Here is a 25,155-nt window from a genome sequence, read left to right as displayed (position 1 = left end):
AGGATCAGCAATGTCGAAATCATCAAGTGTGTTGTAAATAATAAAGATGGTAAATTTACCATCTTTATTATTTACATTGTTTATTTGTCATTGTTAAAAAATTCATCTTTATTATTTACAACACACTTGATGATTTCGACATTGCTGATCCTAGCCGTATGCAGGACGTGTGTCATATATCAACCTAGTAAATGGCCCAGCTCATCACGAGTCTCGTAGTTCAGTTGGTTAGAGCGCCCAACCGGTATCTGGGAGGCCATGGGTTCGATTCCCGTCGGGGACTCAGAATTTTTCTTTGTCCCATGCTCGTGTCATTGTTGAAAAATTCATCTTTTTGATTTCCGTCTTGTTTTTGAATAGCACTCTTCCTTTGATTGCTGTTTCGAGCTTGTAAATCGGCCAAAACCTCTTAAGTACAGTCACCAAAGTCTCCCGTTTGAAGGCTCCTTGTAGTTACATTCGGCCAGACTTTTGTATATTTCCAGCAGTTCTTTAGTATTTGACGACTTATCCACAAAACACTGACAAAATCGCGAATTTTAATACACTTTTTCTCAAATTTTTCTTGCAGTCGCGAAAATTAATACTCGCGAAATTCGGCTCTTGAATTTTCGCAAAATTAAGTACGAGCGAAAGTTAGTAGGAATAAGGTAGTCTGTATGAACCATGGATGGAAGCCAATTTTCCGTTGTGTCTGACCGACAGTTTTTGTCAAACTTCTAATATTGCCTGAAAAATGCACCTGTGTGTGATCAACTCAGTGGTACTGAGAATGAATTAATGCTTTGTTTTATCGGCAGATACAGCAAATTTCATAACGTGGGGCAATAGCAGTTGACCCCCAGAAAATAACAATAACAACAACCAATAAATAAAACAGTGAATAAAATAACACGGGCACTAAAAATAAAGAAAACTTAACGAGCTGAGTAGAAACAAAAAAATTACTAACATCTTGTCTAGTTCCTAGGCCTCTATTTTCGTCGCGGTCAACTCGTTTCGGGTCACGTGGTCCGAGCGAAAAAGTGAGGCTTTCCCCGGCCGTTCGTCCCGGATACGTCACCGAAACGAGTAGTGATGTCAGTAATACCGTGAAGGCCTGGGGAAAAAGTCGTACAGGAACTAGGCAAACAAACATCCAGGCTGTAAAACGCAAGTGAGGAATTAAAAAACAGTTAAAAAAGAAAATGAATTAAAAGGAAAGAGAATAAGGTTTCGTGAAAAACGGATATTGGACCCATATTTGAACAATAAGAGGGCATTATACGCAAGAATATCAACCGCGGAAAAACTACAACTTTCTGCGCTTTTTGTTCACGAATGACTTTATGCACATGAACTACCGAGAGAGAAGTTTAGATCACGAAAACGAATTAGAAAACAAACTTTTTTAAAATATCATACTGTTTCAATATGTATACATTAGATACCTTAAACTCTCACATAGTTTCAAATTCCTTTAAACACTGCAACTACAGTAGAACCCCGGTAACTCGAACTCTGATAACTCGAACAACCCCGCTAACTCGAAGAATCCTCCATTTCCCTTGGATTTAACCCCACTTTACAGTCATTTTTACTCGGTTAACTCGAAAACCCCGCTAACTCGAACTAAATTTCATTTCCCTTGATCCAAATTTGGGTCAAATTTACCCCGATAACTCGAATTCCGGTTCTTGCAGCTCGCCACGGATGCCCATTGATTAGGGCAACGAAAAGATCACATATTTGACAGCCATTTCCCACTCTTATCATAAGAATTTATGATCGTGTAAGAGTTTCTGACGAGATAAGTTTAATTTACACTGTACTTTATGTTGAAGTGCCGAAAATCAGTAAATAATTAATTTTTAACTTGAAAAATTAAATATTCAATCGACCCCGATAACTCGAAACCCTGCTAACTCGAACTGTTTTTCGTTTCCCTTCAGAGTTCGAGTTATCGGGGTTCTACTGTAGCTGTAATAGTATTTATTGACGCCGAAAGTGATGAATATAATTTATATCATCAAACACTGTACTGAAAAATGGCCCAGCTCACAACGAGTCTCTCGTAGCTCAGTTGGTTAGAGCGCCCAACCGGTATCTGGGAGGCCATGGGTTCGATTCCCGTCGGGGACTCAGAATTTTTTCTTTGTCCCATGCTCGTATCATGTTGAATACTTCGTCTTCACTGTACTGACTGTAAGAAAATCCAGAACTAGGGCGACCCGTAGACGTGAAGATCGTATGAGCAATGGGAATTGACATGTTTTTGATCGAAAGAAATGAGCGATTTTCCTTTTTCCCTCTTAGTGTTTTCTAAAAGAAATAGGAAACATTTTTTTCCAGTTTCTATCGAATTACTGACAGAAACGCCGGTGAAAGTTAAGATACACCAGAGAGTGGTTGATTGTAACCAAAAATGTTATTTGAATGGCCTTCCAAATAATTGGGCGAGAAAACCTTGTGAAGTGGAACAGAACCACATGAAAGTACAGTATAATTAATAGCTTTCATTTGAATACAAATGACCACGCCAGAGCTTCATCAACAGACTTAAGTTAGAAACGCCTTGCACAGCGGAGTAAACAGTACCGTGTATAGGTATTCAGACTTGAATCGTGACACCAGCATGGGCGGATCCAGGGGGGGTTCAGGGGATGCACCCTCCCCCCCGTGGTCATTTGAATACAAATGACCACGCTAGAGCTTCATCAACAGACTTAAGTTAGAAACGCCTTCCACAGCGGAGTAAACAGTACCGTGTATAGGTATTCAGACTTGAATCGTGACACCAGCATGGGCGGATCCAGGGGGGGGGGGTTCAGGGGATGCACCCCCCCCCGTGGTCATTTGAATACAAATGACCACGCTAGAGCTTCATCAACAGACTTAAGTTAGAAACGCCTTCCACAGCGGAGTAAACAGTACCGTGTATAGGTATTCAGACTTGAATCGTGACATCAGCATGGGCGGATCCAGGGGGAGGGTTCAGGGGGTGCACCCCCCCCCCCCCCGAGATGACCTGCGGCTTTCAACTGTACAACTGGTATTCTGCTCGGTGGTGTACTTCCTCGCCCCGTGCTTTCACCAATGATATCAGTTAGAATTTGTCAATTGAAGCCATTAGTTTTTCGTCCCAAATAATCCCAGACGACGCAAACATAAGCGCAAGCATAAGTAGTAAGTGTTCATAAGATGTTCAGAAACGAGTGTTTTAACTGGGCAGACACGACCAGACTTCGTAAATTTCCTTGTGCTTGTGCGGTGTTTTGTTTACAAACGGCATAAACGCGAACGCAAGCGCAAGCACGAGAAAAGGAAAAAATTGCCCTTGCGCTTGTGCTTATGCTTTCGTCGAGGCCATTTTCACGGTAAATAAGAACTGCTATGCTTGTGCTTGCGTCGCTAGTGAAAACCAGTCTTTTGAGAGTCGAACTGAACTCAAAAATTCGGGCAACGGTCCAATCGTTCACTTGTCACGGCGGTCGTGGTGTAAACAGTCGCAACGTGTAACATTTGCGATACGAATTGAAAGAGAAATCCGGTTTTGCTTCGGTGCAACAACCTGTGGTTTTTCTCTTTGGTTTCGAGCTTCTGGTTTCCTGCTGTACATTGTTTCAAGGGTTTTGTTTTCTTGGACTTTTTGTGGTTGTGGTTGTTGTTGTTGTTGTTTTTGCTTTTTTTACGTCTGTAGCGAGTTTTACCGGTTTACACAGCGAGGATAGGCCAAAAACCATTTGTAATACGGCGCTTTGCTTTCGTTGCTAGGTTGGTTTTATACGCGGTAAATCACTTTAAAAAGTTGCCTTTCGGACAGGCCAAGCTCGCATAAACGTAAAATAAAACACTAATTTTTATGTGAAATAAACGATTTTAGTTGGGCGCCAATTTTTGGAGGTGTCTTCATTTCATTTATCTCAATCATTTAATCTTGTTTCTTCTTTTTTTGCAGATTGGGATCGAAAGTGTTTTCTGCAGCAATGGGAATAATTGCTTCTACTACCGTTTTAACATTTTCATCATCATCATCATCATTATCATCATCATCATCATCATCATCATCATCATCATTGTTCTCTTATTAATCTTTCCCTCATCAGACAAAGCTCGTGTTTTCTAAGTTTCTCTCACGTTCTTTTCTTGTCACGTTTTGCTAGTGCAGTTCATTACTTTACTATTTTGTTTGTTTGCTATAAAATCAGTGAAAAGGTAAGTAGTTTTCTATTTACAGAGAATGATTGTGTTTTCTCCTGTAAGTAAATTTCTCACTAATGCAGTTTTTGGCGCTCTTTCACCTGCGAGCGTATGACGACGTAGCAGTACAACTACAAAGATCCGATAGCGGCCGATCACTCGATACTTTTTCTGCCTTGAGCTCGGGGTACGCATGTGCCCCTACCCTAACTCCCGCCCCCCTAAAAAGAGAATCGCCTCTTGCCATAGCAAGGTTAGAGACTACTTTGTGGACACCACTGAATATGATCTTTCCTCTTCTAAACAAGAGAGAGACGTCGGTTGTGAAAACAACTGTTTTTCACATTCATGGAGAGAGAATGATTTGGGCTATATCTTGTCAAGTGAGAGTTGTCGCAGGAATTGAATGGAGCCGTTGCACTGCTGTGAGTTGATCATTCTTTACTTTAGTGTGATAAATTTAGAAAACGACATTTCTTTTTGATCAATAAAAGAATTGAATCAAGTACTGTTGTCTTGTAATTTATTGTGTGTATTGCAGTATCATCACGACTAACTTGCCAGTGAGTTGTTAGTTTGGGACGTAACGCGAGAGAGAGAGAAACGATCGAGTCACGAGATGAATAAAGCTTGCGAGGCGATCGCTAAGCGTGACGAATATGTTTTCGAGCCTAGTGGCCGACCTCCAGAATCAGTAGCACCAAACGACTAGGAATGCCCTGAGGACGAGGTTGCCCCCCCCCCCCTCCCTTGTCACCTCCCACTATTTAATTTGCTTGAAACTGGCTTGTGCATAGTTTTCCTAGGGGTGTACAGCCGAGTACATACCTGAACTTGTGAAATCCCTACCCTTTTATATACCTGGAGCCTGAAAAAGGTACCCCTTTCGGGCGGAGCCTCCCCGTAGAGGCCATTATAGGAAGTACCCCCCCCCCCCCCAGGGGTACTGAGTTGTGTCTTGCTGTAGGATACAACGTAATGATCCCGTATGGCCAAAGGGCTCGAAGCCGGTTAGCTTGGTCCAGCGAAAAGCCCACTAACCATAAGCCAACCACGCCTCTGCGTGGGCTTGAGATTACGGAAAATTGGTCTTGATCTGGCCGGGTTGCTTCCAAGTTGAACTGCGAATGGATTTATCCTCTATTAATATTTGGAATATGCACGGTTTGGATACTGTTAGGCCCGGGCAAAAACGTCGAACTTCACATGAGTCGAACCTAATGCAAATGAGCAAAACCTATTGTTTTTGCTCATTTGCATTAGGTTCGACTCAAATGAAGTTGGACGTTTTGGCTCGACCCAGTTTTTTTCTAGCGATACCTATCAACTTTGAAACCCTCATACTTAAAGGGATTAATGTCAATGATATATCCACTATATCACATGGATTACACATAGACTGAACTGCAATATGATATAAATTTTTGGGAGATTGGAATGAATATCACGTGACAATGACGTCACAAAGGTTTTTGCTCTGAATCGAATTTTAGCCCGTAACCGCATTTTCTCTCAGGATGCTCCACGCTACGTATACCTTGGGTGTTTGCCTTCAGCTCTGCGGAGTTTCATCGAAATCTACAAGAGGAATTTTAAAATAACTTGGAATTTTTTTTTAGATCGATTAGATGGTATAAGTTAGCGTAAAATAAAGATAAGATTTCATAGAAAGAAATTTGCTTCTTTTTTTATGTTTACTGAGAGGCTTTAGCCCTCATTCCTTTTACAAATGTCCCATAACCGATATCCAAACCGTAAGAAGTAGGTCGACTTGCGCGATTTCGAAAAATATGAAATATATGAGGGTGCTAATGGGGTTAACAGTTAACTGACAATTGACCAAAAAATAGTAGTTAACTGATATTTGGCCAAAAAAGTAGTAGTTAACTGATAAATGAAAAGTTAACAGTTAAGTGACATTCTATTAATTATACTGAATGTGATTGTTGTTGTTAACAAAAGCAACAAAGTTTTTTCCTAACAGCAAAGCTATTTCGTGACATTTACCTGTCCCGCTGCCTGACCAGGTGTCATATTAACTGATATTATACGGGAAAGGTACCAGGGTCATACCAGGCACGAGGGAGCGTTGACCTTCACCTCCGTGATGGCGTCGAGTGGGGCCTGGTCAAAGTTATTCTGAGTTTTTATCGAGATGATGACAAAGGATCGGCATTCGAACGCCACAGGGGTCGCGTACCGTCTGACATGGCGAAGTACAATTCAATGGACATAGCTTAAAAACATTTGATCGATTTCATGGAAATCAAACGATAAGCGGAAACGTTTGGACTCGGTGCATTTGACATAAAGTTGTTACCTACAATGGACGAAACTGCCATGTGCACTAAAATGGCGGTCGCATTATACGAATCAGTGCTTGAAATACGCACCATAACAAGCCCACTGAAACATGTCAGTACACTTATTACTCCTCGCGTCACCCACCAGAAGTTAAGAAAGGTTTTATCAAAGCTAGGGGAGGCCTTAAGACTGCTAAGAACAAATTCCTCTAAAACAATATTTGAGGAAAAAATCAAGCACTTCCAATCACTTCTAATCGAGAGAGGGTTACACAGAAAGCCAAGTCCAAAGAACCTTGCGGAAGTTGATTTTGAAAACAGGAAGCAGGCCCTCCAACCAAAACTTACAACAAGCGTAAAAATCGTGCCTTTTATAACGCAGTACCAACCAGCAGTACCAAACACAGTCCAAATTTAAAGCAAATACTCGTGAAAAACTGGCATTTAATAGAACAACAACCATTGCTCAAGAAAATATTCAAAGAACCTTCCCTAATATTATACAAAAGGGTCAAAAGGGGTAGGTCTCGCAAAGATGTCCTTGTGACATCGAAACCATGAAAACAGCTAATACACGTGCGTGAGAAGCGTGCATGCCTATAATTTTTTTTATCACTGACGCGCTGAAGTAAAGGAAATTCGGGTTATGACGCAATAATTTTCGCTTTAAAAAAAGGAAAGTTAATAAATAACTAAAATTAGAAGTTAACTGACAATTGGCGAAAAAAATAGTAGTTAACTGACAATTGTCCTAAAAATTGGTAGTTAACTGACAATTGGGTACCCCCATTAACACCCTCATATATGAATCATTTTTTCCCGGGGGGGGGGGTACTCCCTATAATGGCCTATACGGGGAGGCTTCGCCCGAAAGGGGTACCTTTTTCAGGCTCCATGTATATAAAAGGGTAGGGATTTCACAAGTTTAGGTATATGAAAGGGTAGGGAAATCTGCCATAATGTTATTTTAAAAGGCCTTTATATCATATATTTCGAGCAGACGCAACTTTTGGCTGTATCGTTTTAATTTATTAAGCGCTACATAAAAATAACAAGAAAACTTCCCGTTTTAGGTAAATGTGATGTCGTGTAAGTATATGAAAGGGGTGCCTTTTTGCAATAAAAGGTATACAAAAGGGGTACCTTTTTCTATCAAAATGGTATATAAAAGGGTTAGGGGTTGGATCTCCGGGCGGAGCCTCCCCGTACAAAACTTTTTTGAGTACCTCCCCCGGGCATTTTTTACGGCTACTTTCGCAAAGCATAAAAGCGATTATTTCAAAACTCGTCGATGACTTTTCTCCAAAATTTTTCAGGGTGGCAATTGATCAGTACACTACACAATCCCTGAATTTCATTCTCATTGAAAACTTCTAAGGTTGTCTAACTTAAACGCAAAATTGAGAAAATATTAAAGCGATATCGAAGTTTTGAATAATTTTGTGCTCTGGGATTTGTTTCGAGTTGAGCACAACATCGAATTCCTGTGGCGGCCGTCCTGTGTTTTCTAACAAACGTCAACTGCTGTATTGGAAAATTTCTTTTTTTCATTGTTGCTAATTTTTGCCAAAATTCGTCTCTTTCTTGTACGTAAAAGTATCGAGAAATGAATTACTGACTGGAACTTGGATATTGAATCCAGTTCCCAGCGAATGAACCAACGAAGGAACGATTGCTTACGAGTAAATATCGATTTGAAGAACCTGCACGTTTTTCTTGGTCCACCCCAAAGATTATTCACACTCGGAGACCACGTTGTGTTGGCGTCCCTTGCAGATCTGGTGTTTCGCGTTGTACATTCGGCTGTCTAAAGTGAAGTAAAACGATCAAACTTGTCATGGAATCAACGCAAGAACTATCCGAAGAGGCGCAGAAACTTGTAAGCGAAGGCTTGAGCGTCAAAGTCGCTCAAAGCGTTGGAGCGATCTTTGTGACCGGCTCCCTTCTTCCTAGCGAGTTAGACGACAGAGCGTTGGACGCTTTGCGCGAATTCAACGAAGAAGGCGCGCTGGAAGTCTTGGATCAGTTCGGCAGCAGCGATCTGTCCCACGTGCAGAACAAGAGCGCTTTTCTCTGTGGAGTGATGAAGACATATCGCGAGAAAAACCGACAGAAGGCTCAAGGACATGCACCTGGCGCTGACCAAGCATTGAGTGGTCCTGATGAAACGAAAATAAAAGCTCTGTTAGACAGAACTGGCTACACGCTAGATATCACCACAGGACAGAGAAAATATGGTGGCCCACCACCCAACTGGGAAGGCCCTCCTCCAGGAACAGGCAGCGAGGTATTTTAGCTCGACCTAACTTTTGTAGACTAGGCTTATTATGTTGGTATAAATTATACAGAAAGTTCCAGTCTCCAAGCTCTTTACTTCAGTTTCGCTTACAAGCACGTGTATGTGAAACACCTTTAGTTTCGGTGAGTTTATTGCTTATCCCATGTTTGAAGCTCATCAAATTTTTTGAATTTTTCTGTAAACCAATTCAAAGTTCTGTAATATCAAGCCAAATCTATGAAAAGCTTATTAAAAATACAACCACTGCTTCCTGGAATGGTTCCCTAAAATCTTTTGCCAGAAATAAGTTTATAGACTTTCAGAGATGGCGACTTGATAAAAGGAGATCGCCAATTTTACGTTAAGATACTCTAGTTTTTTAAAAGCTCTTTGCTGCCAAAAGAATTGAGTAAAACAATATAACATTTTTTGCTTTCTCTATAATACTGTACTGTCCCTTGCATCTAAGCGTGAACACTCGCCGCCAAAACATGATCTAATTGGATATAAATGTGACATGATTCGTCATCAAACATTAAAGTTTGGTAGACTGTAATGGCAACTTTCGCAACGAAAGTTCAACACATTCCGGTTTTGAAAAGGTGGAAGGATTGGATATAGAGACTTCTTATGAAAAATTGATCCTGATCTGTGTCGATATGCATTTGCAGGTTCACGTGAATCAATTCTAGTGTAAAGTTTTGTCCGTTCTCAGTGTTTATGGAAAGTTGCTGTTACGGTCTGCTAAACTTCAACGTTTGATGACTAATCATGCCATGGTTATATCCAAATACCAGTAGATCATGTTTCGACGGCGAACAGTATCCTTCCTCAGGAGTAAAGACTTTAAGTACTAATCTTAACCAACTCTGTATTTATTTTTATACAGAAATCTTGCTGCCAAGTTTTTGTTGGCAAGATTCCCAGGGATTGTTTTGAAGATGAGCTTGTACCAGTGTTGGAGGAATCTGGAAGAATCTATGACTTTCGACTTATGGTGGACCCTCTGACAGGTCAAAACCGAGGCTATGGCTTCTGCACATACTCAGCCAAAGAAGAGGCACAAGATGCCACGAAAAAGCTTGACAACAAAGAAATCAGACCTGGAAGAAGGCTTGGCGTTTGCCTTTCTGTCGCTAACAACCGGTTGTTCGTTGGCTCCATTCCTAAGACGAAGAGTAAAGAGGAGATCTTTGAAGAGTTTAGTCAAGTTACATCTGGACTGACTGATGTGATTGTGTACTTGTCAGCAGAAAACAAATCTAGGAACAGGGGCTTTGCCTTCCTAGAGTATGAAAGTCACCAGGCAGCATCTTTGGGTCGTCGTAGGCTGGCTAGTGGAAGGGTTAAAGTTTGGGGTAATATCGTAGTGACTGTTGATTGGGCAGATCCTCAAGAGGAACCTGATGCAGATGTAATGTCCAAGGTAAATGTTTTGTTTATGTGGCCTATAATAAACCCCGAAACAAACCCACTAAAACAAGCGAAAAGACTGAAACAAAACTGCCTAAACAAACATAACGGCAGAAACAAGCGAAATGAAATTAAATCACTGAAACAAGCAAAAGCCATTACCACGATTTGGAGCTAACTGTAAACAGGCTAACCTGAACATTATTTAGGCTACCTGGAGTGCAACTAAGGCTACCTGGTGTGTTATTGAGGCTAATCGGAGTGCATCTTGTACCTTGGTTAGCCTGAATATCGCTCGAGTAAGTCTGTTTTTGGTGGCTCTTAATAATGGTGATGGCTCTTGCTTGTTGCCGTGATTTTGTTTTGTTTCAGCCGTGTTGATTGTTTTGGTGGTTTCATTTAGGTGGTTTTGCTCATTTAGGTCGTTTTGTTTCATTCTTTTAGGATTCAGTACATACCATTTTATGTCACAAGTCAATGTCATAAATTCTCGAATTAATTAAGTACTTAGGTGGTTCTGGACATTTCTGCACAATTGTTTTCTTGTTCTTGCTTGGTCTAACAAATGCATGTAAAACAGGGTTCGTATGGGTCATGGAAAACCTTGAATGTCATCAAATCTTAGAATTTCATTTTCCAGGCTTGGAAAGTCATGGAATTTAAGTATGATTCATGGAAAGTCATGGAAAATGATATTGATTGTAGAAAATAAATTAGGCAGGTTATTATTTGTGAGGAAAACGATAAAAATGTACCCGAAATCAAGATAATTTGTGAAAATTTCCAAGAAAAATGGTCAAATTAAGGTTATGGAAAACTTTGAAAAGTCATGGAATTTCAAAAGCTCAAAAGAGTACGAACCCCGTGAAAGCATCCTACTTACATCATAATCACTATAGCTATAGCAAAATTCAAATTTAAATAAAGTTTTCTGTATGGTATGTTATGTTATCACTGAGTGAGACATTCCTCCCTCCCCATCACAGTAGCTTGTGTATCCTTGTTTTCACACATGTTCATTATCATTTGCAGGTCAAAGTCCTTTATGTAAGGAATGTTTCTCCGAACGTCTCAGAGGATCAGTTAAAAGAAAAGTTCAAAGAATATGGTGCAATTGAACGAGTTAAGAAGCTCAAAGATTATGCCTTCATCCATTTTGTTCAGCGTGATGATGCTGTCAAGGCTATGGAAGGACTGAACAGTGTTGAACTTGATGGTCTTGCGATTGAAGTGTCCTTGGCTAAGCCTCAGCCATCAAACAAGGAGAAAAGACGTGGTGGGCAGTCTGGATATGGTGCCTTGAATTCTGGTCGGGGATCCCGAGGTGGACCGCCACGGGGTGGTCCTCCTGGGCGTGGGCGTGGTGGATATGGTGGCGGTGATCGATATGGATATGGCGGTTACGACCAAGGCTATGGTGACCATCATTATGAAGGTTACGGTGGAGGATATGGCCCTAGAGATGACAGGGGTTATGGTGACAGAGGTTATGGTGACAACTACTATGACGATTATTATGGTGGAGGTGGTGGTGGTTATGGTGGTCCTCCCCGTGGTGGGCGTGGTGTACCGAGCCGAGGGGGTCGTGGTGGTGGTTATCCAGGAAGAGGTGGTGATCGAGGTGGAAGAGGAGGGCCACGTGGTGGCCCCCCACCCCGCAGTGGAAGAGGTGGCCCTCCACCTCGTGGTGGACCCAGAGGCGGTGGTGTTGCCCCGGCAAAGAGGAAGTATGGTGCAGACTCGCAGCAGGCTCCTGTGGAGTACCCTGAGCCAAAACGCAGGTTTATGGGCCAAAACCAGTCAGGTGGCTGGGGAAGCCAACCAATAGCTCAGCAGCCTTTGTATGATGGTGGCGGCTATGGCAGTCATGGATCCAACCAAGAATGGTACAGTGACAGTAATTGGCAGCAGTGGTAGACATCAAGAAGAGAAATTTTGGCTTGCAGCTGATTTTAATTTGGCAACTTATTCTACGGCCTTTCTCTGTTTTGTTTTGGTTTTTAAGTTTTGAGATGAGCGAAATTTGGAATTAACGTGTAAAAAGTTATTTGGCATGCTTTTGACTTGTTTAGTTGCGGATTTAGTTTGGAAGACACTGAAATGATTTGATTAATGTGGCACCAATCCACGAGGCCAATTTTATATTCAAGATTACATGATTGGACATGAAGGCCTTTGAGGAGTTTTAAAGTTCTTTTAGTTCAACTATGATGGCATCCTTTGCTTTCAAATTAAGATACTTTTAGACAATGTGGACTTGCTGTACTAAATATGTTTTCCAGCTTTTTATAGCTCAGAAAAGTTCATCGGAGTTAGTTTTTAAGTTAAATGGAACGTTAACTAATGTAAGTTGGAACATGTCATTTGGGCAATGATACGTTTTATTGTGGTTTGGTATCAAAAGATGACCCAAGCAATTTTGGCTTGTAAAGTCAGTTGAATCAAATCAACTCAGAGAACTAAAACTGCTAATAAAATACACTCAACAAATTTGCCCAGCAGGAAAAAGCTGGCTAAAATCCAACTTGGAACTTGTGTCTAGTTACTCGGTGTGCAAAATATTTCCCTCAAAATTCACCCAAAATCAAGAAATTTATCTCTCCTGAAATAACTTCAACAAACCTAAAATCTCTAAATTAAAAGAAAAAAAATGAAGCATTCTTTTGCTGTGCAGTGGAGGTAAGTATCCAGATTACATCAGTCTCCTGTTTTTTTTGTTTTTTGTTTTTTGTAGTTATCTATGTTTTTGTTTTAACCTTTAATGGTTGCCAGTGTGTTTTTTTTTTTCTCATTTGTAAAGTGCAGATTTTTTCAGAAAATATTCTAGGAAACTAGTTGGAATCCCCCAAAATTTTTAAAAAACAATAGGTCATCGTATTAAGATTCCAAACCCAAGTTTTCTGAGTGGACATTCAACCAGAGACAGCTTAGTTGACTATCATTCATAGAAAATGAGGGCAAGTAATCTAATAGCGAAGCACACGAGTGACGTCATGACTCAGACAAGACTCAACAAAACAAAACGGAATTGCAGATGATTTTCCTAAAACACCAACATAATTTTTGGTTTTGCGGTAAGTTGCTTAATTTATAAAACAGCCAGTGTTCCAGAAACACAAGACACAAGAAGAAAACAGGAAAACTTCACCTAAATTCTCACTATTTCTCTCAGAGCATGCTGATTTCGCCATCGCGGGGCGCGCTAATTACAAAAAAATGAGGGAATGTTTCTCGTATTTTCCAAATGACAGTTTTGGGGTGTATAAACATTTGCATTCTATTTTTAGACCACATGCTTTGCCGTTTCAACCCTTATTGGTTTGAGTAGACAATCTAATGGACTGTACACAGTCCAAAACTTTCAATTTTATGTGTTTTTAAGCTAGAATCCCCTTTCAAGAGAATGGTGCACATAAGTGTTTTCAAATTGAGAACAACAACCCTCCAATTTATTTTTTTCCCTTAGTGGCCCACCGACTGCTCAGGTTTGGTCGCCAGGAATTTTAGTCGCTTGCAGGCTGGCGACTTTGTTCCAATGTCGCCGCTCCAAAATTTGTCCCATGGCGACAATGGTCTTAACTTGGAGAGTCAAACAATGGGAGAACCAATCAGATTTGTGGATTTCAAAGAGAACATGCTAAGTGTCTACTTATTAAATTCAAAACTGATTTCATGAAATTTATTAAGGAAGGGAAACATTTACTTTTTTCAGTGGGAACTTGCTTCAGTACTGAATCCTTATTTCAACCACTTTGTGGGCTCTGCACATGTTGCCAACTTGATAAATTTCTTAGACTTGGCTTTTTGATTTTATTTTCAGTTTGATTTAGGAAGGGAAACAAATCTACTTTTCAAATGGGACCTTTCTTTTATTAAGTCATTTTGCAAGTTATGCATGGGTTGCCAACTTGAGGCAACTTTCTGAGACTTTTTGTCTTGATTTCCATACTCATCATGCAACCAATGGGGGTGGCTATCACCTGATTGCTATTGAAGCCTCCGACTTGTGGTTGTGATAATAATTGGTATTCAGAAGCCAAGAAGAAGCAGTGCATAGCACTCAGCTTTCTTGACAAGGGTAAATTTCTTTAAGGTGTGGCTAGGTGGCTGGCTGGGATTGAATAGGCACCTAATGAAACTACTGGTTTTTGGCATTATGTGCCCAACATTAGCCTTTCGAAGTTCATTGTTGCATGACCTGGCCAATGAATAATATGGGGGCTTTTTTGCTAGAAATTGACAATTTTCATCCAAAGTTCATGTGTGATAAAATAAGCTGTATTCGCAGGCTATATAGCCCATCAAATGCAGGCAGAATTTGTTCTGAATGATGCCCGCATCAAGGTCAACTTACCTGCAATGTTTTTATTTTTCAAAAGCTGGTTTAATGAAATCACTGCCCAGCTTCATATGCAGACTTGATTCCATTCCATCAAAAGTTCCTATTCCTTTCTTAAAATTGTGCAATTTTGTGTAGTAAAATAAAATAAAATAAAACCTGGTTTATTGATAAGGAAGGTTTATCTCCAATCTTGGATTAACTGATATCTGACGTTTTGAGAAGGCTTGGCCCCAAGTATTAAGCCAAATTTAATTGTGAATGTTTATGAATTTTTCTTATTCGATAAGTTCAATTAGGCACTGGTGCATTACATTCTGTTTTGAACTGAAGCTAATACTGGCTGGAAGTAAGCTCTCTCTGGGGGTGGGGACAGACCCCACCCCCGAGACAACTTGCCTGTGATTAAGTCTGGCACATTATGCATGGATCAAATCAAGCTTCATAGTGAATTTGAAAGAGTTTATCAGAAAGTTGACATCAAACATTAAACACTAATACTGTGAAATGTAGAAAAGCAATGTTGCGTTGCCTCTACGCGGTATCGTGTAAGGCAACTGTTTTCTGTAGGCGTCATGAAGTATCGCAGTCTGTTATCACGAAAAAAAAAATGTTACAACACCCAATTACAACAGTCCTTTTCTATCTTGACTAGATTACTGGCTGCAACACTGAAATTTACATTTTGGATCTGTGTTGCCGAAAATATACCAAAGATGATTTAGAAACGCAACATTAATTTTACACCTTTCTCTCGTTGAAAGGCTGCGCGTTATTAACATTATTTTTGTAAAAGTTCTAAGTGGAAAAGAAGGGGAAACTGGTTTTGATTCTCAGTTTTATTGGGGCGGTGTTTGTGGATGTGGGCAAAAATTTGTTTTGCACAAGAATTTTGTCTTTTTTTATTATTATTATTTTTTTAGAGACCACAGAAAAGTGTTTAGAATTGTTTGTCAACTGGGACGTGGAGGGGGGAGGGCGGGTGGCAAGTCTAGAAGAGGCGGGTAAAGAGCGATTCCTAAGGTGGCGGGAACCGGTATGAATAGAAGAAAAAATGCAGTGTCGTTTAATGTTTAATAATGGAGGCGGGAACCACTCATGAATGGGGAGAGGCAAGGGAAAAGGCACAAAACGGGAAGTTCAGACATCTTCTGTCACTTTCCCACCCCCCCCCCCCCCCAACTTCTTTGTTTTGCTTCTTTGTCCCAGTCAAGCTTTGAAGTACTCGTGTATTAAATTGGTGGGAATTTATTATGCGGGGGCGATTGATTGTTTAAACGTTGCTGATCTTTTTTATCTGCAGGGAAATGCGTCTTGCGTTGGTGGCCGGTAAAAGAACGAAAGGTTTATCCACAAATGATCGATCTACGTTTCCTTGCACCAGTTTTTTTCACGGGAAAATACATTATCCACGTGAAACTCTCTTAGTTGTCTTGCCAGTCAAATCAGTCCTGAAGTGTTTGAGTGAGTAGCACCTGAGTGAATATTTTACTTTGTAGTTTTTGCATCACAGTCAATAAAGAATTTGAAAAGAAAAATTACGAGTGCAAATTTTTTGTCCAAGCCTGTTCTAAACTGTTGGCAACAGTCGCCTCGTTTTCAAGGGGTTTTGACCAAACACTGCTAAAGAAGCCTTTGTTTTCGTAATGCTGTGATCAAAACCCCCTCTCCCACTCCCAAAACCATCCCGATACCCCTTCCATAGCCTGCGAATACAGCCGCTTCTCTACGCACCGATTAGAAGAGAGGCGGCTGTATTCGCAGGCTACAATCTTCAGTGAAGTAAAACAAAAGGTACAAGAGACAGTTAACAGCACCCACACCATGATTTCCTTAAACTCTAGGTTAACACGCGCGGGAGCAGTACCAAAATTAAAATCCCTACTTTCAAAAAACCCGAGAGCCTGGAACAGGCTATACCAGACTATTTTACGACCCTGTCCCAAATTCGAACAAACCTCTTCAAAACTACAAACCATGCTCAATACCCATGGTTAGCTCTGACTGAAGTGCCCAGCTTCTTAAAATTCACTAGCATGGTCATTTCCAAAAAAGCTATTAAATATCAGGGCTAATAATTAAAGAAAATTGCTTTCCATGCTTTTTTATACATATCTCAAAGCTCCTTACTCAGAATGAAACAAACAAAAAAATCATGAAAGAGGTTTAGAATACCCGACTTCGCCAGCTCATTATATGCGCGCGCCTGCATGGGAATCACGGTAGTCTTGTATTCTATCAAACCGCGCGGCGAGACTAATGGCAACGATACACGCTGCTGAGTCTCGCCCGCGGTTTGATGAGACTACAACTACCGACTATTTTACACCCTGCCAGGTCGCGCGCTATAGAGGGAATCGGGTATTCTAAACCTCTTCTCATGATTTTTTTTTTTGTTTCATTCGGTAAAACTTTGGATATAAAGCTGTTAAAAAAGCATGGAAAGCAATTTTCTTTAATTATTAGCCCTGATTTAGCTTTAGGAAAGACCGTGTAATTAATTTTCAAGCTGGGCACCAGTCAGCTACATGGTCTAATTCAGATTTTCGATATCTTTAGGTTGTCGCGCGCGCGTCTTTGAACTCAAATTTGTTTTCATGGCGCAAGCCAGCGTTTTAACTGAAATCTTGACTTTCCACTGATGAAGGGCTAAGCCCGAAACGTTTGGAACTTTTAACTATTTTAAAGGCACTTTCAACTCATTTAGTGAGAACTTTATCATACTTTTGTAATTAATTCCTATGTCAGGGTTTCCAACAGCCAATCAGATTCCAGCAGAAATCAGACAAGATTCCATCTCCGTGCCTGGTCTGTCATAGACCAAACGCCAGGCTCAAATCAGTATACCCTGTCCAAATCCATAATCGTCCTTCCAATAAGCTTACACGACCTGCTGAATACTTGACTTATAAAATAAAACGCTTGTATGCTTGTAACTCTGGCGGAACGACTTCCACTTTTAAAGTAAAAGCTCGGGAGCGGCGCCTACTAGTAACAATGCGCCGACGCGACCAGTTGAGTAAGGGAAAATAAACACTCCTTCTTCATTTCTGTCCTTGCCATTGACCCTATTCGATCTTGCCCCCCGCCCCCCCCCCCCCCCAAAAAAAAAAATTAAAATTGTTATATAACGTTTGTAAATTTGACAAGTCACGTTTTTTCTACGAGATCGCAAGTGTTGCAACATTGACGCACTGCTGTTGAGTGACGAACAGTCCCTTGAGAGTGAACTAGAATGCGGTAAGAGAGGGAAAAGACTCCCCACTATATCTTTCTATTTTGCTTGTAAACAAGCAAAAAAGTCGATAAAAATGACCCAAAAGAAGTGTCGAGTCCCAGGTAAGGGGGTCGGTATAGTATCAACGGCACTGTATTGGTGGTTAAAATTATTGCGCGCGATTCAGAAAACGGCTCCCGGGGCCCCCATGCTGAAGAAGACAAAACTAACTGGGTTAAGTACCCGGCCGGACTCCCTTTTCAGTTTGGTAAGGAGAAAATTCTGGCAAAGCAAGTGCTAACGGACTGGACACCTTCAAGGTTATCCAGTCGAGGGCGCTTTTCTCGTTGCACCCCAACTTACCATACTCTTCCTCCATCAAAATGGTAGGAACATTCCTTTTACTGGTCTAGCGTAAAATGCCATTTTAACGATCATAATTTCGTATTCTTTCAGTATGTGCTCTTTTTTCTTATTCCCATTCATTTTTTATTTCAAATTTTTGGTTATTCCATTTTCACATGGCTTTTGACTTTAGTAGGCCTGGAGACTAGTAAGGGGCTCGGTAAAGAGGACTGGGCACTACTCAAATTTATCAAAAATGGCGGGTAATTTGTTCGCTCGGGGAAGGAAAAGAAATACATGATGGCGTTTGACTACAGTGCGAACGATTTACAAGATCTCTCAGAATGGCCTGATAGTCTAGATTTTGATGAATTCTGCGATTCAAGTGAGGCCCGCGAGGAGCCATTAGCTAAAAGACAAAGAACTTCCATCGACTGCGATGATCGGCCACAAACACAAATAGCTGGTAGGTTAATTTCGCTCCGGGGGTTTTGTTATGATCTTATATGACTTGACTCAAGTTTAAAATCCAAAATCTAACACAGCAAAATTCGACTGTCACCGGTTCGATTTCCTGTGGATAACTCAGTGCTTACGGGTTACTAGAAAACTCTTTTTTTTTTTTCTCTTTTCCAAGCTTCAGTGATAAGAAAACCAGCTGAGTTAAACTGCAGTGGTCACATTTCCCCCAGCAGAATTAAGGAGGCACTGTGCCAAAATGGTTACCTAGCGACTGGAGTCTTTAGCGCGTGAGTACTTTGTTCAATCAGCTCAATATTGAAATAACAGTTGCCAGATTCCCATGGTTGCTTTACACTAAAGCTACAGAATGTCTCTATTGTCTTGTGATATTTTTTGAAGTGTTGATGACAGTTTAGCAGAATTATTCTGCTAAACTGACCAGGGTGCATTCCGTGTACACGCCACGCTGAAGATAGGCCAAGTTTTATAGGTCTATGCCAAGGTCCTTTATCATTCATGCCTAAAATAAGTCATCTGTACGCCAGTAAAAAGGTGCAGACTATGATCATACGCCCGTACGCCACACAAGTTTGAAATCCACGCCCAAGATCTTCAGCGTAACCTACGTAGAATGCAGCCTGATATACTGACTGTGACACTTTGGTAATGAGGCCAGTCGTGAACTGGCATTTTATACAGTCATCCTATGTTTGCAATATAAAGATGACTTCTTAAAATTGGCTCTCATTCATGCTGTTGTGGGATTGGAGGTGCGGTGCCCTAAATCCTCTCAATCCATCACACAGTAGCCATTAGGCTAGTGCATGATTTAAAGAGTGTGGCACTCGAGATTGAGCCTGGCTTGGAGCCCTGGTCAGGACACTGCTCTTACTGCACCACTGTCCAGCCAGGATTCTAATTTGCCACTTGCGCGACCCAGTCACATGGTACAAAATCAGCCACACTGAGCTGAAAGTTTTTTTTTATTGATTGCTCACATTTACAAACATTACATTAACAGCATTATTCTTACACTACTTACAAATATTATTTGCACACAAAAAATAACAATACTATACAAACAACAGTTACATTACAATCTAGATTAACCTTATTAGAAATTAAAGAAAAAAAAACTTACAAACACTAGCCTTTCTTATACATATAGAAAATAGTATCCACGTAGCATTTAAACAAATATTTTTTTAGAGAGTAATAATGTATAATTAAGGAGATTGGAACAAAAATTTACTACTAACAGGGTCAAAACAGGACGGGGAAGTTAAATTTGATGCAGTTTTTTATATAAATTTTTAATTTGAAAGGTGGCCGAGGAGAGGTTCCATTTCTCTGATGAAGAATTAGGGCTGTGGGGCATCCAAAAGAAAGGAAAGTCAAGCTTGAATGGTGGGAGTTGCTTTGTTCTGGGTGTCCCCAGGGGCGGATCCAGGATTGTAAAAGGAGGGGTGGATGGCAGACCATTAGGGCCTAACCCTTAACCAAACCCTAACGCTAACGCTAACCCTAACCAGAAGTACATAATGTACTTCTGCCCTAACCCTAAGTGGCGGCAGACGGCGAAACGTGGCGTAACAACAACCAGACATGAGCGAGAGCTAATTTTTCTTTCTTTCTCTATTTTCTATTTCAAGTAAAGTGACATTTCAAATTTTTTTTTACCAAAAAATGGGGGGTGGATATCCACCCTATCCACCACCCCCCCTGTATCCGCCCCTGGTCCCACTGTGTAACTTGCAGCCCAGCATGGCAGATTTTATACCATGTGACCAGGTCGTGCAAAGAGTCTATTAGCTACGGCAAGCTGTTAGGGCAATCTGACAAAGTTTTTTTTATTGAAGAGAATTAGACTTATCAATATTGAACATTGAAAAAGACGTACAAAAAATACAATATTGATAATACACAGAAAAATTACACAATTTCACTACATATAAGTACAAGTACAAAGTTTGTTTACAACAGAATGTTTTAAATACAATTTTTAGCGAAAACAAGGAAAAAAAAGAAAGAATGTAGGAAAAAAAGAGGCGGGTGGCACATTCTAAGTGGAAACATTTTGAGGGGCTAAAGCGCATAATGTTGTCCATTTTGAAATAAATTTCGACAAGGTGTTGTTTTTAAAAGCGATTCTGCTTTCACAAAGGATCTTGTCTTTGAGAAGGAGATGAAAAATTTTAAAGCTTGGGGGACTGTTATCCAACCCACAGGGCGGTACTCCTGCTAGTAAATGACGGGGATGATCGAATGGAGGCAAAACTCAGGATCCAAAAATATCCCTACTTCTTCTGACATTACCCAAAAAAATTTCCTGGACCAGAAATAACCCCCCAAAAAATCTCTTGTCAAATTACCCCTAAATTGCCAGGAGGGGCAATAATATAACACAAAGAAAATCATAAAAAAATTGACAATTGTGTTTGTTTATTCATCATACCATATTATAAAATACGCCAAAGCCGTGCCAAGGCACTTTAGTTCGTTTTAAATACCCAAAAAAAATCCCCTGTTTAAATCAAGTCACCCCCAAAAAAATACTTGCGAAATTTTACAACCCAAAAAAATCCCAGAATCGAAAATTTCAAACCCCAAAAAATTCCTTCGATCATCCCTGTCATTTACAAGCCGGAGTACAGGGTCGTAACCAGGTATATGGGATCAGGGATCACAGCCTTGGGATCGGGATCACAGCCTGGGGATCGGGATCATGGACCCGGGATCCCGGGTCACAAGTCATGGGATCCGGATCGGCCAATCAGATGGGATCAGAATGGAATCAGGGATCAAATGTTGCCACATTTTGGGGATCAGGAATCAAAATTTAGAGCTAAAATTTGGGATCAGCAATGAAAAAATATACCTCGTTACGACCCTGGGAGTACCCCCCTGGGATCCAACCAAGCTCGGAAAATGTGATATTTTCCGATGATTAGAACATGGTTTAAGGCGTAAAACTTAGTGCAGTTGCAACCTGACAAATTGCTGTTCTGGCGGGGAGAAGGCTGCAATACGGTGATTGCGATCTCATCCAGGAGGGAAGCAGTACTTCTACTTACTTCATGCCACAGAAACCGGTGTTAAGCATTGGCACTTATGAGCCTCTTGATTTCCACAAACTGATCAATCTAATTCACCTTAACCTTTCTTGCTGTTGAAGGATTCTGCACCATGAAAATCCATACCCAGAGATTTTCAGTGACCAGGTTATTCAGTTATTTGGAGCAAACTTTGTAACTGGCAGTGCCGTTCCACATCAGATGGAAACATTATTCTTTATGCTCAGGTAACTTAAAATACTGTTAAAATACTGTGAAAAAAAAACACAGCAGGGGCTAAACTTTGTAATGTTTGTCATTCAATTAAGTTAAGCCCAAAATTTCAAGTGATCTGGCTTACCAGTAATATTTGTAATAAACTACTATAGGTGTCTTCATTTGGTTACGCTAACGATGCTTACTGGTATGTAGCATAAAATTCATCTGATGCATCTGTACAGCCGTGCCAGGTGAAGTGTACCTCCTAGAGTACATTAATGAATTGATTATTTGAAATTTGAATCTACTAGTAAATTTCAAGAATGCATTCAGTAATGGTAGCGGCCACTAGGCTCAGTTGCAGACTTGACCTTTTCTGTGAAGACCTACATGTAAGCCTTGCATTTTCTAGGACCATTTTTCTTCAGTACGGCACTTGTGCTTGTTTATCAGATATTTATAACCACATAAATATTATTGTTATCTCAATTTTTGCAAGATGCATAACGATAATGAACTACTTATTCTTGCATCTTTTAGGCAACAAGTTTTCAAACTGGAAAATGATGGAAGCATTACAACTTTGACTGGTAAATTATTGACTAGTGAAAACATTTAATGGATGTTTGGCCGCAAATTATCTTTAATTTATAATCCCCATCATGGATTGCAAAGATTTCGAGGTTCTTGCAGAATTCTGCACATAAATTCTGCAGGTTCCTGCAACAATCCTGCCAGGATTGTTAAGGACCTTGCAATGATTGACAGTCTTGCAATATCCTGCAAAGAATTATTTAAAGGTCCTGGTAAAATCTAGACTGTCCACAGCCCTCTATTTTTTCTTGTTTTTTCGATCGATGAGCGCGCGGTGAGAATGGCGAGAGAACTGGACGCCGGCTCCCCCCCCCCCCCCGCATGCTCGCGCTTCGCGCTCGCTTCGTTTCCTTTTTGCGTTGAAAAATCGAGAGGCTGTGGACAGTCTAGGTAAAATCTCCATCATATCCTTGAGGATCTTAAAGGAACCTTTTCTAACTTTGCCAAGATCTTTCTAAAGCCCTGGTCATATAGAGGTTCTTTTTACATGCTCCTATGATCCTCAGTGGTAGTGACAGTTTCTGGAAAAAAGCGAGTCTGGGATAGGGTAGTGATTTTTTGTGTCCCTGAGTCCAGAATCAAGTTACGAAATACCCCTGAACACAGTCTGGTATAGGCTAGGGTTTTTGAGCCCCATCGGCACAAAGCATACCCACACAAAAAATAACAGAGTATTCTTCACCCGCACCCCAGGTCCCCTCCCGAGGTGGAAACGCTACAACAGTAGAGGTTTAGTTGTTGTCTTCATGTTATTAGGGACAGACCATTATTTTTGTGGAGGGGGGGGGGGGTCAATTTTTTTTAAGACAAACATTTTTTTAAATGTCATTTAGTGTGCAAACAATTTTTTCCGGCTGCATGTTCCTGCAGACAATGTTTTTTTGAGGACTGTAAACAATTAACTTGGGCTTTTTTGCTTTTGCATACAACTATTTTTAGGCTTTTTGATCCCCTCCAAAAAAAGTGAGGATCAGGTTAAAGTCAGAATAATTTCTTACCTTTTCCACGTCACAACAGTGTTTTAAAATATCCTGTTGAATTTGCTTTTTTTGAAGCATACTTTAGTATTTTTAAAGCTTTATTTATAGTCCCCCTCTACCAACTGTGATTTAACTAAAATATGACCTCACTGTGTGATTGAATCACTAGATGATGTACACTTGCGCTGTGTTGAACTCCGAAGAAAATGCAGTAAATTTTTTGCCTTCCTGCTGCATTTTACCCACAAGTAAGTCAAGACTCAATTATTTTTATCTCTCTCAGACCAACACTGAAATTCTCCTTACTTCCTGTAATTGATCACAGAATGGAACTCTTTTTGGATTCAGCAGTAAGTAAATTCTGGCTCACAGTACGAGGATTTTTTTTACGTGAAACACGCGAGTCACTTGCTTTCCCCTGTTGTGTGTCTCACGCGTCACGCGCATATCTCGCGATTAACGCTCGTGTCGCGCTTGTGTCACGCACTAAACGCTCGTGTCTCGCGTTTCACGTTCGTGTCTCCGACTATTCGCTAGTGTCAAGCTTGTATCTCGCCCTTAACGCTACTATCTCGCGCCTCACGTTCGTCTATCGACCTTTTCGCTTGCGTCTCGCGTTTCACACCCTTGTCTTGCACTTCACGTTCATGTCTTGGACTGTGTGGATTAAAGAAAACTCCAAAATACCAGATCTTTTTGTCCTTTAGGCTTTTAAATTTTCACTTTGCTGTCAAAAGCAAAGCTTAGCTTTCCTTTCTTGTAAGGCTCGCCAGAGCTAGAGTCAGAGCCAGGGTCAGGACCTAACACCAAAGTTCTCTGCTAACTAATTTATTTCAATCCTCGTTTTTTTTTTCCACTCCAGTCATCTTACCACAGTTCAAGATTCCAACTCAAGTAACGCCCACCTTCATGAACTGTTCCTTCTGCCATCAAGACTGACCAAACAACTGGAAGATTTGTCGCTGTTTCTTGGCCGACTCTCTTCCCTGCCAACATCCTTCACAAGGACAAACCCAGTGTCTTCAGTTGCTCCTGTACGTTTGACTGCCGGAGGACACTTATTTCATCTCCATTTGGAACTGAACTGGGCCGCCATTCAAACCCTTTGCTTGATAATGGAAAAACAAGGTATTTAAATGTGAACCGACAGCACTTTACTAGGTTGTGCTTTTTTCGACGTTTTTGCTTGTTTACAAGCAAAAATGGTAGAATAGGGGTTAGTAGACAAAATTTGGATCCACATATTTGTAAACTCTCAAGGGACTTTTTTAATTTCTCAAGGGACTGTTTTAATTTCTCAAGGGATTACTTTCCGCTGTGGGTGATCACTTGCGATTTCGTGGAAAAAACGTGACTTGTCACATTTACAAACGTTATATAACAATTTTAAAAGTGACATGTCAGCTTTCTTATCTCAACGCACGTGTGTCTGAAAGGCGATCTATAAAAAGCGTCGCACAAACAATGGATTGCGTAACTAAAACACGAATAAATAATCACTAGCACTTACATCGCGTTGAGAGCAATGTTGCATGAATCGGCTTTACAACATGCGATAGTATCTACGCAGTTCGAGTGGAATTTCAGTCAAAGACAGCAAAATTCTTTCGTATTTCATCTTCAAATATAATTCGAAAGCATTCACTGTATATGTGGCTTTTGTTTAATCCTGGGTCTTGATATCCGACCCTCGCCGAGCCTAGACAAAACGCAGCTTGAGTGTAACGATTTGTTTACGCAATGTTTTCTCCGACAGTAGTCGGAAATATCCGT

At 40.6% G+C, this 25,155-nt stretch overlaps 2 protein-coding genes across 2 annotated transcripts in view; both read left to right on the top strand.

The window, feature by feature from the left end:
• Positions 1 to 8,220: 8,220 nt before the first annotated feature.
• On the top strand, positions 8,221 to 12,697 carry LOC144658978 (heterogeneous nuclear ribonucleoprotein R-like). Its single transcript, XM_078519500.1, has 3 exons — positions 8,221 to 8,769; positions 9,650 to 10,186; positions 11,206 to 12,697. The coding sequence occupies exons 1-3, from the start codon at positions 8,320 to 8,322 to the stop codon at positions 12,088 to 12,090; spliced, it is 1,872 nt and encodes a 623-aa protein (XP_078375626.1). The 5' UTR covers positions 8,221 to 8,319; the 3' UTR covers positions 12,091 to 12,697.
• A 5,627-nt stretch (positions 12,698 to 18,324) lies between these two features.
• The window catches only part of LOC144658658 (protein MMS22-like), a 46,518-nt gene continuing 39,687 nt past the window's right edge, over positions 18,325 to 25,155 (top strand). The window contains exons 1-6 of the mRNA XM_078519119.1: positions 18,325 to 18,540; positions 18,712 to 18,823; positions 21,712 to 21,837; positions 22,349 to 22,398; positions 23,552 to 23,630; positions 24,245 to 24,510. Of these exons, the coding sequence (XP_078375245.1) occupies positions 18,372 to 18,540; positions 18,712 to 18,823; positions 21,712 to 21,837; positions 22,349 to 22,398; positions 23,552 to 23,630; positions 24,245 to 24,510 (802 nt within the window). The 5' untranslated portion in view covers positions 18,325 to 18,371. The remainder of the gene's footprint in view (positions 18,541 to 18,711; positions 18,824 to 21,711; positions 21,838 to 22,348; positions 22,399 to 23,551; positions 23,631 to 24,244; positions 24,511 to 25,155) is intronic.

Source organism: Oculina patagonica, chromosome 6 (genome assembly GCF_052425735.1).
Source record: "Oculina patagonica isolate OP01 chromosome 6, crgOcupat, whole genome shotgun sequence".
Lineage (NCBI taxonomy): Eukaryota > Metazoa > Cnidaria > Anthozoa > Scleractinia > Oculinidae > Oculina > Oculina patagonica.
The sequence above is the reverse complement of the archived record's forward strand: the minus strand, read 5'-3'. Positions and strand labels throughout refer to the sequence as shown.

Coding starts and splice junctions, on each gene's coding strand:
- LOC144658978 (XM_078519500.1), top strand. CDS start 8,320: ATGGAATCAACGCAAGAACTATCCGAAGAGGCGCAGAAACTTGTAAGC. Junction 8,770..9,649: donor CTCCAGGAACAGGCAGCGAG/GTATTTTAGCTC, acceptor ATTTTTATACAG/AAATCTTGCTGCCAAGTTTT. Junction 10,187..11,205: donor ATGCAGATGTAATGTCCAAG/GTAAATGTTTTG, acceptor TATCATTTGCAG/GTCAAAGTCCTTTATGTAAG.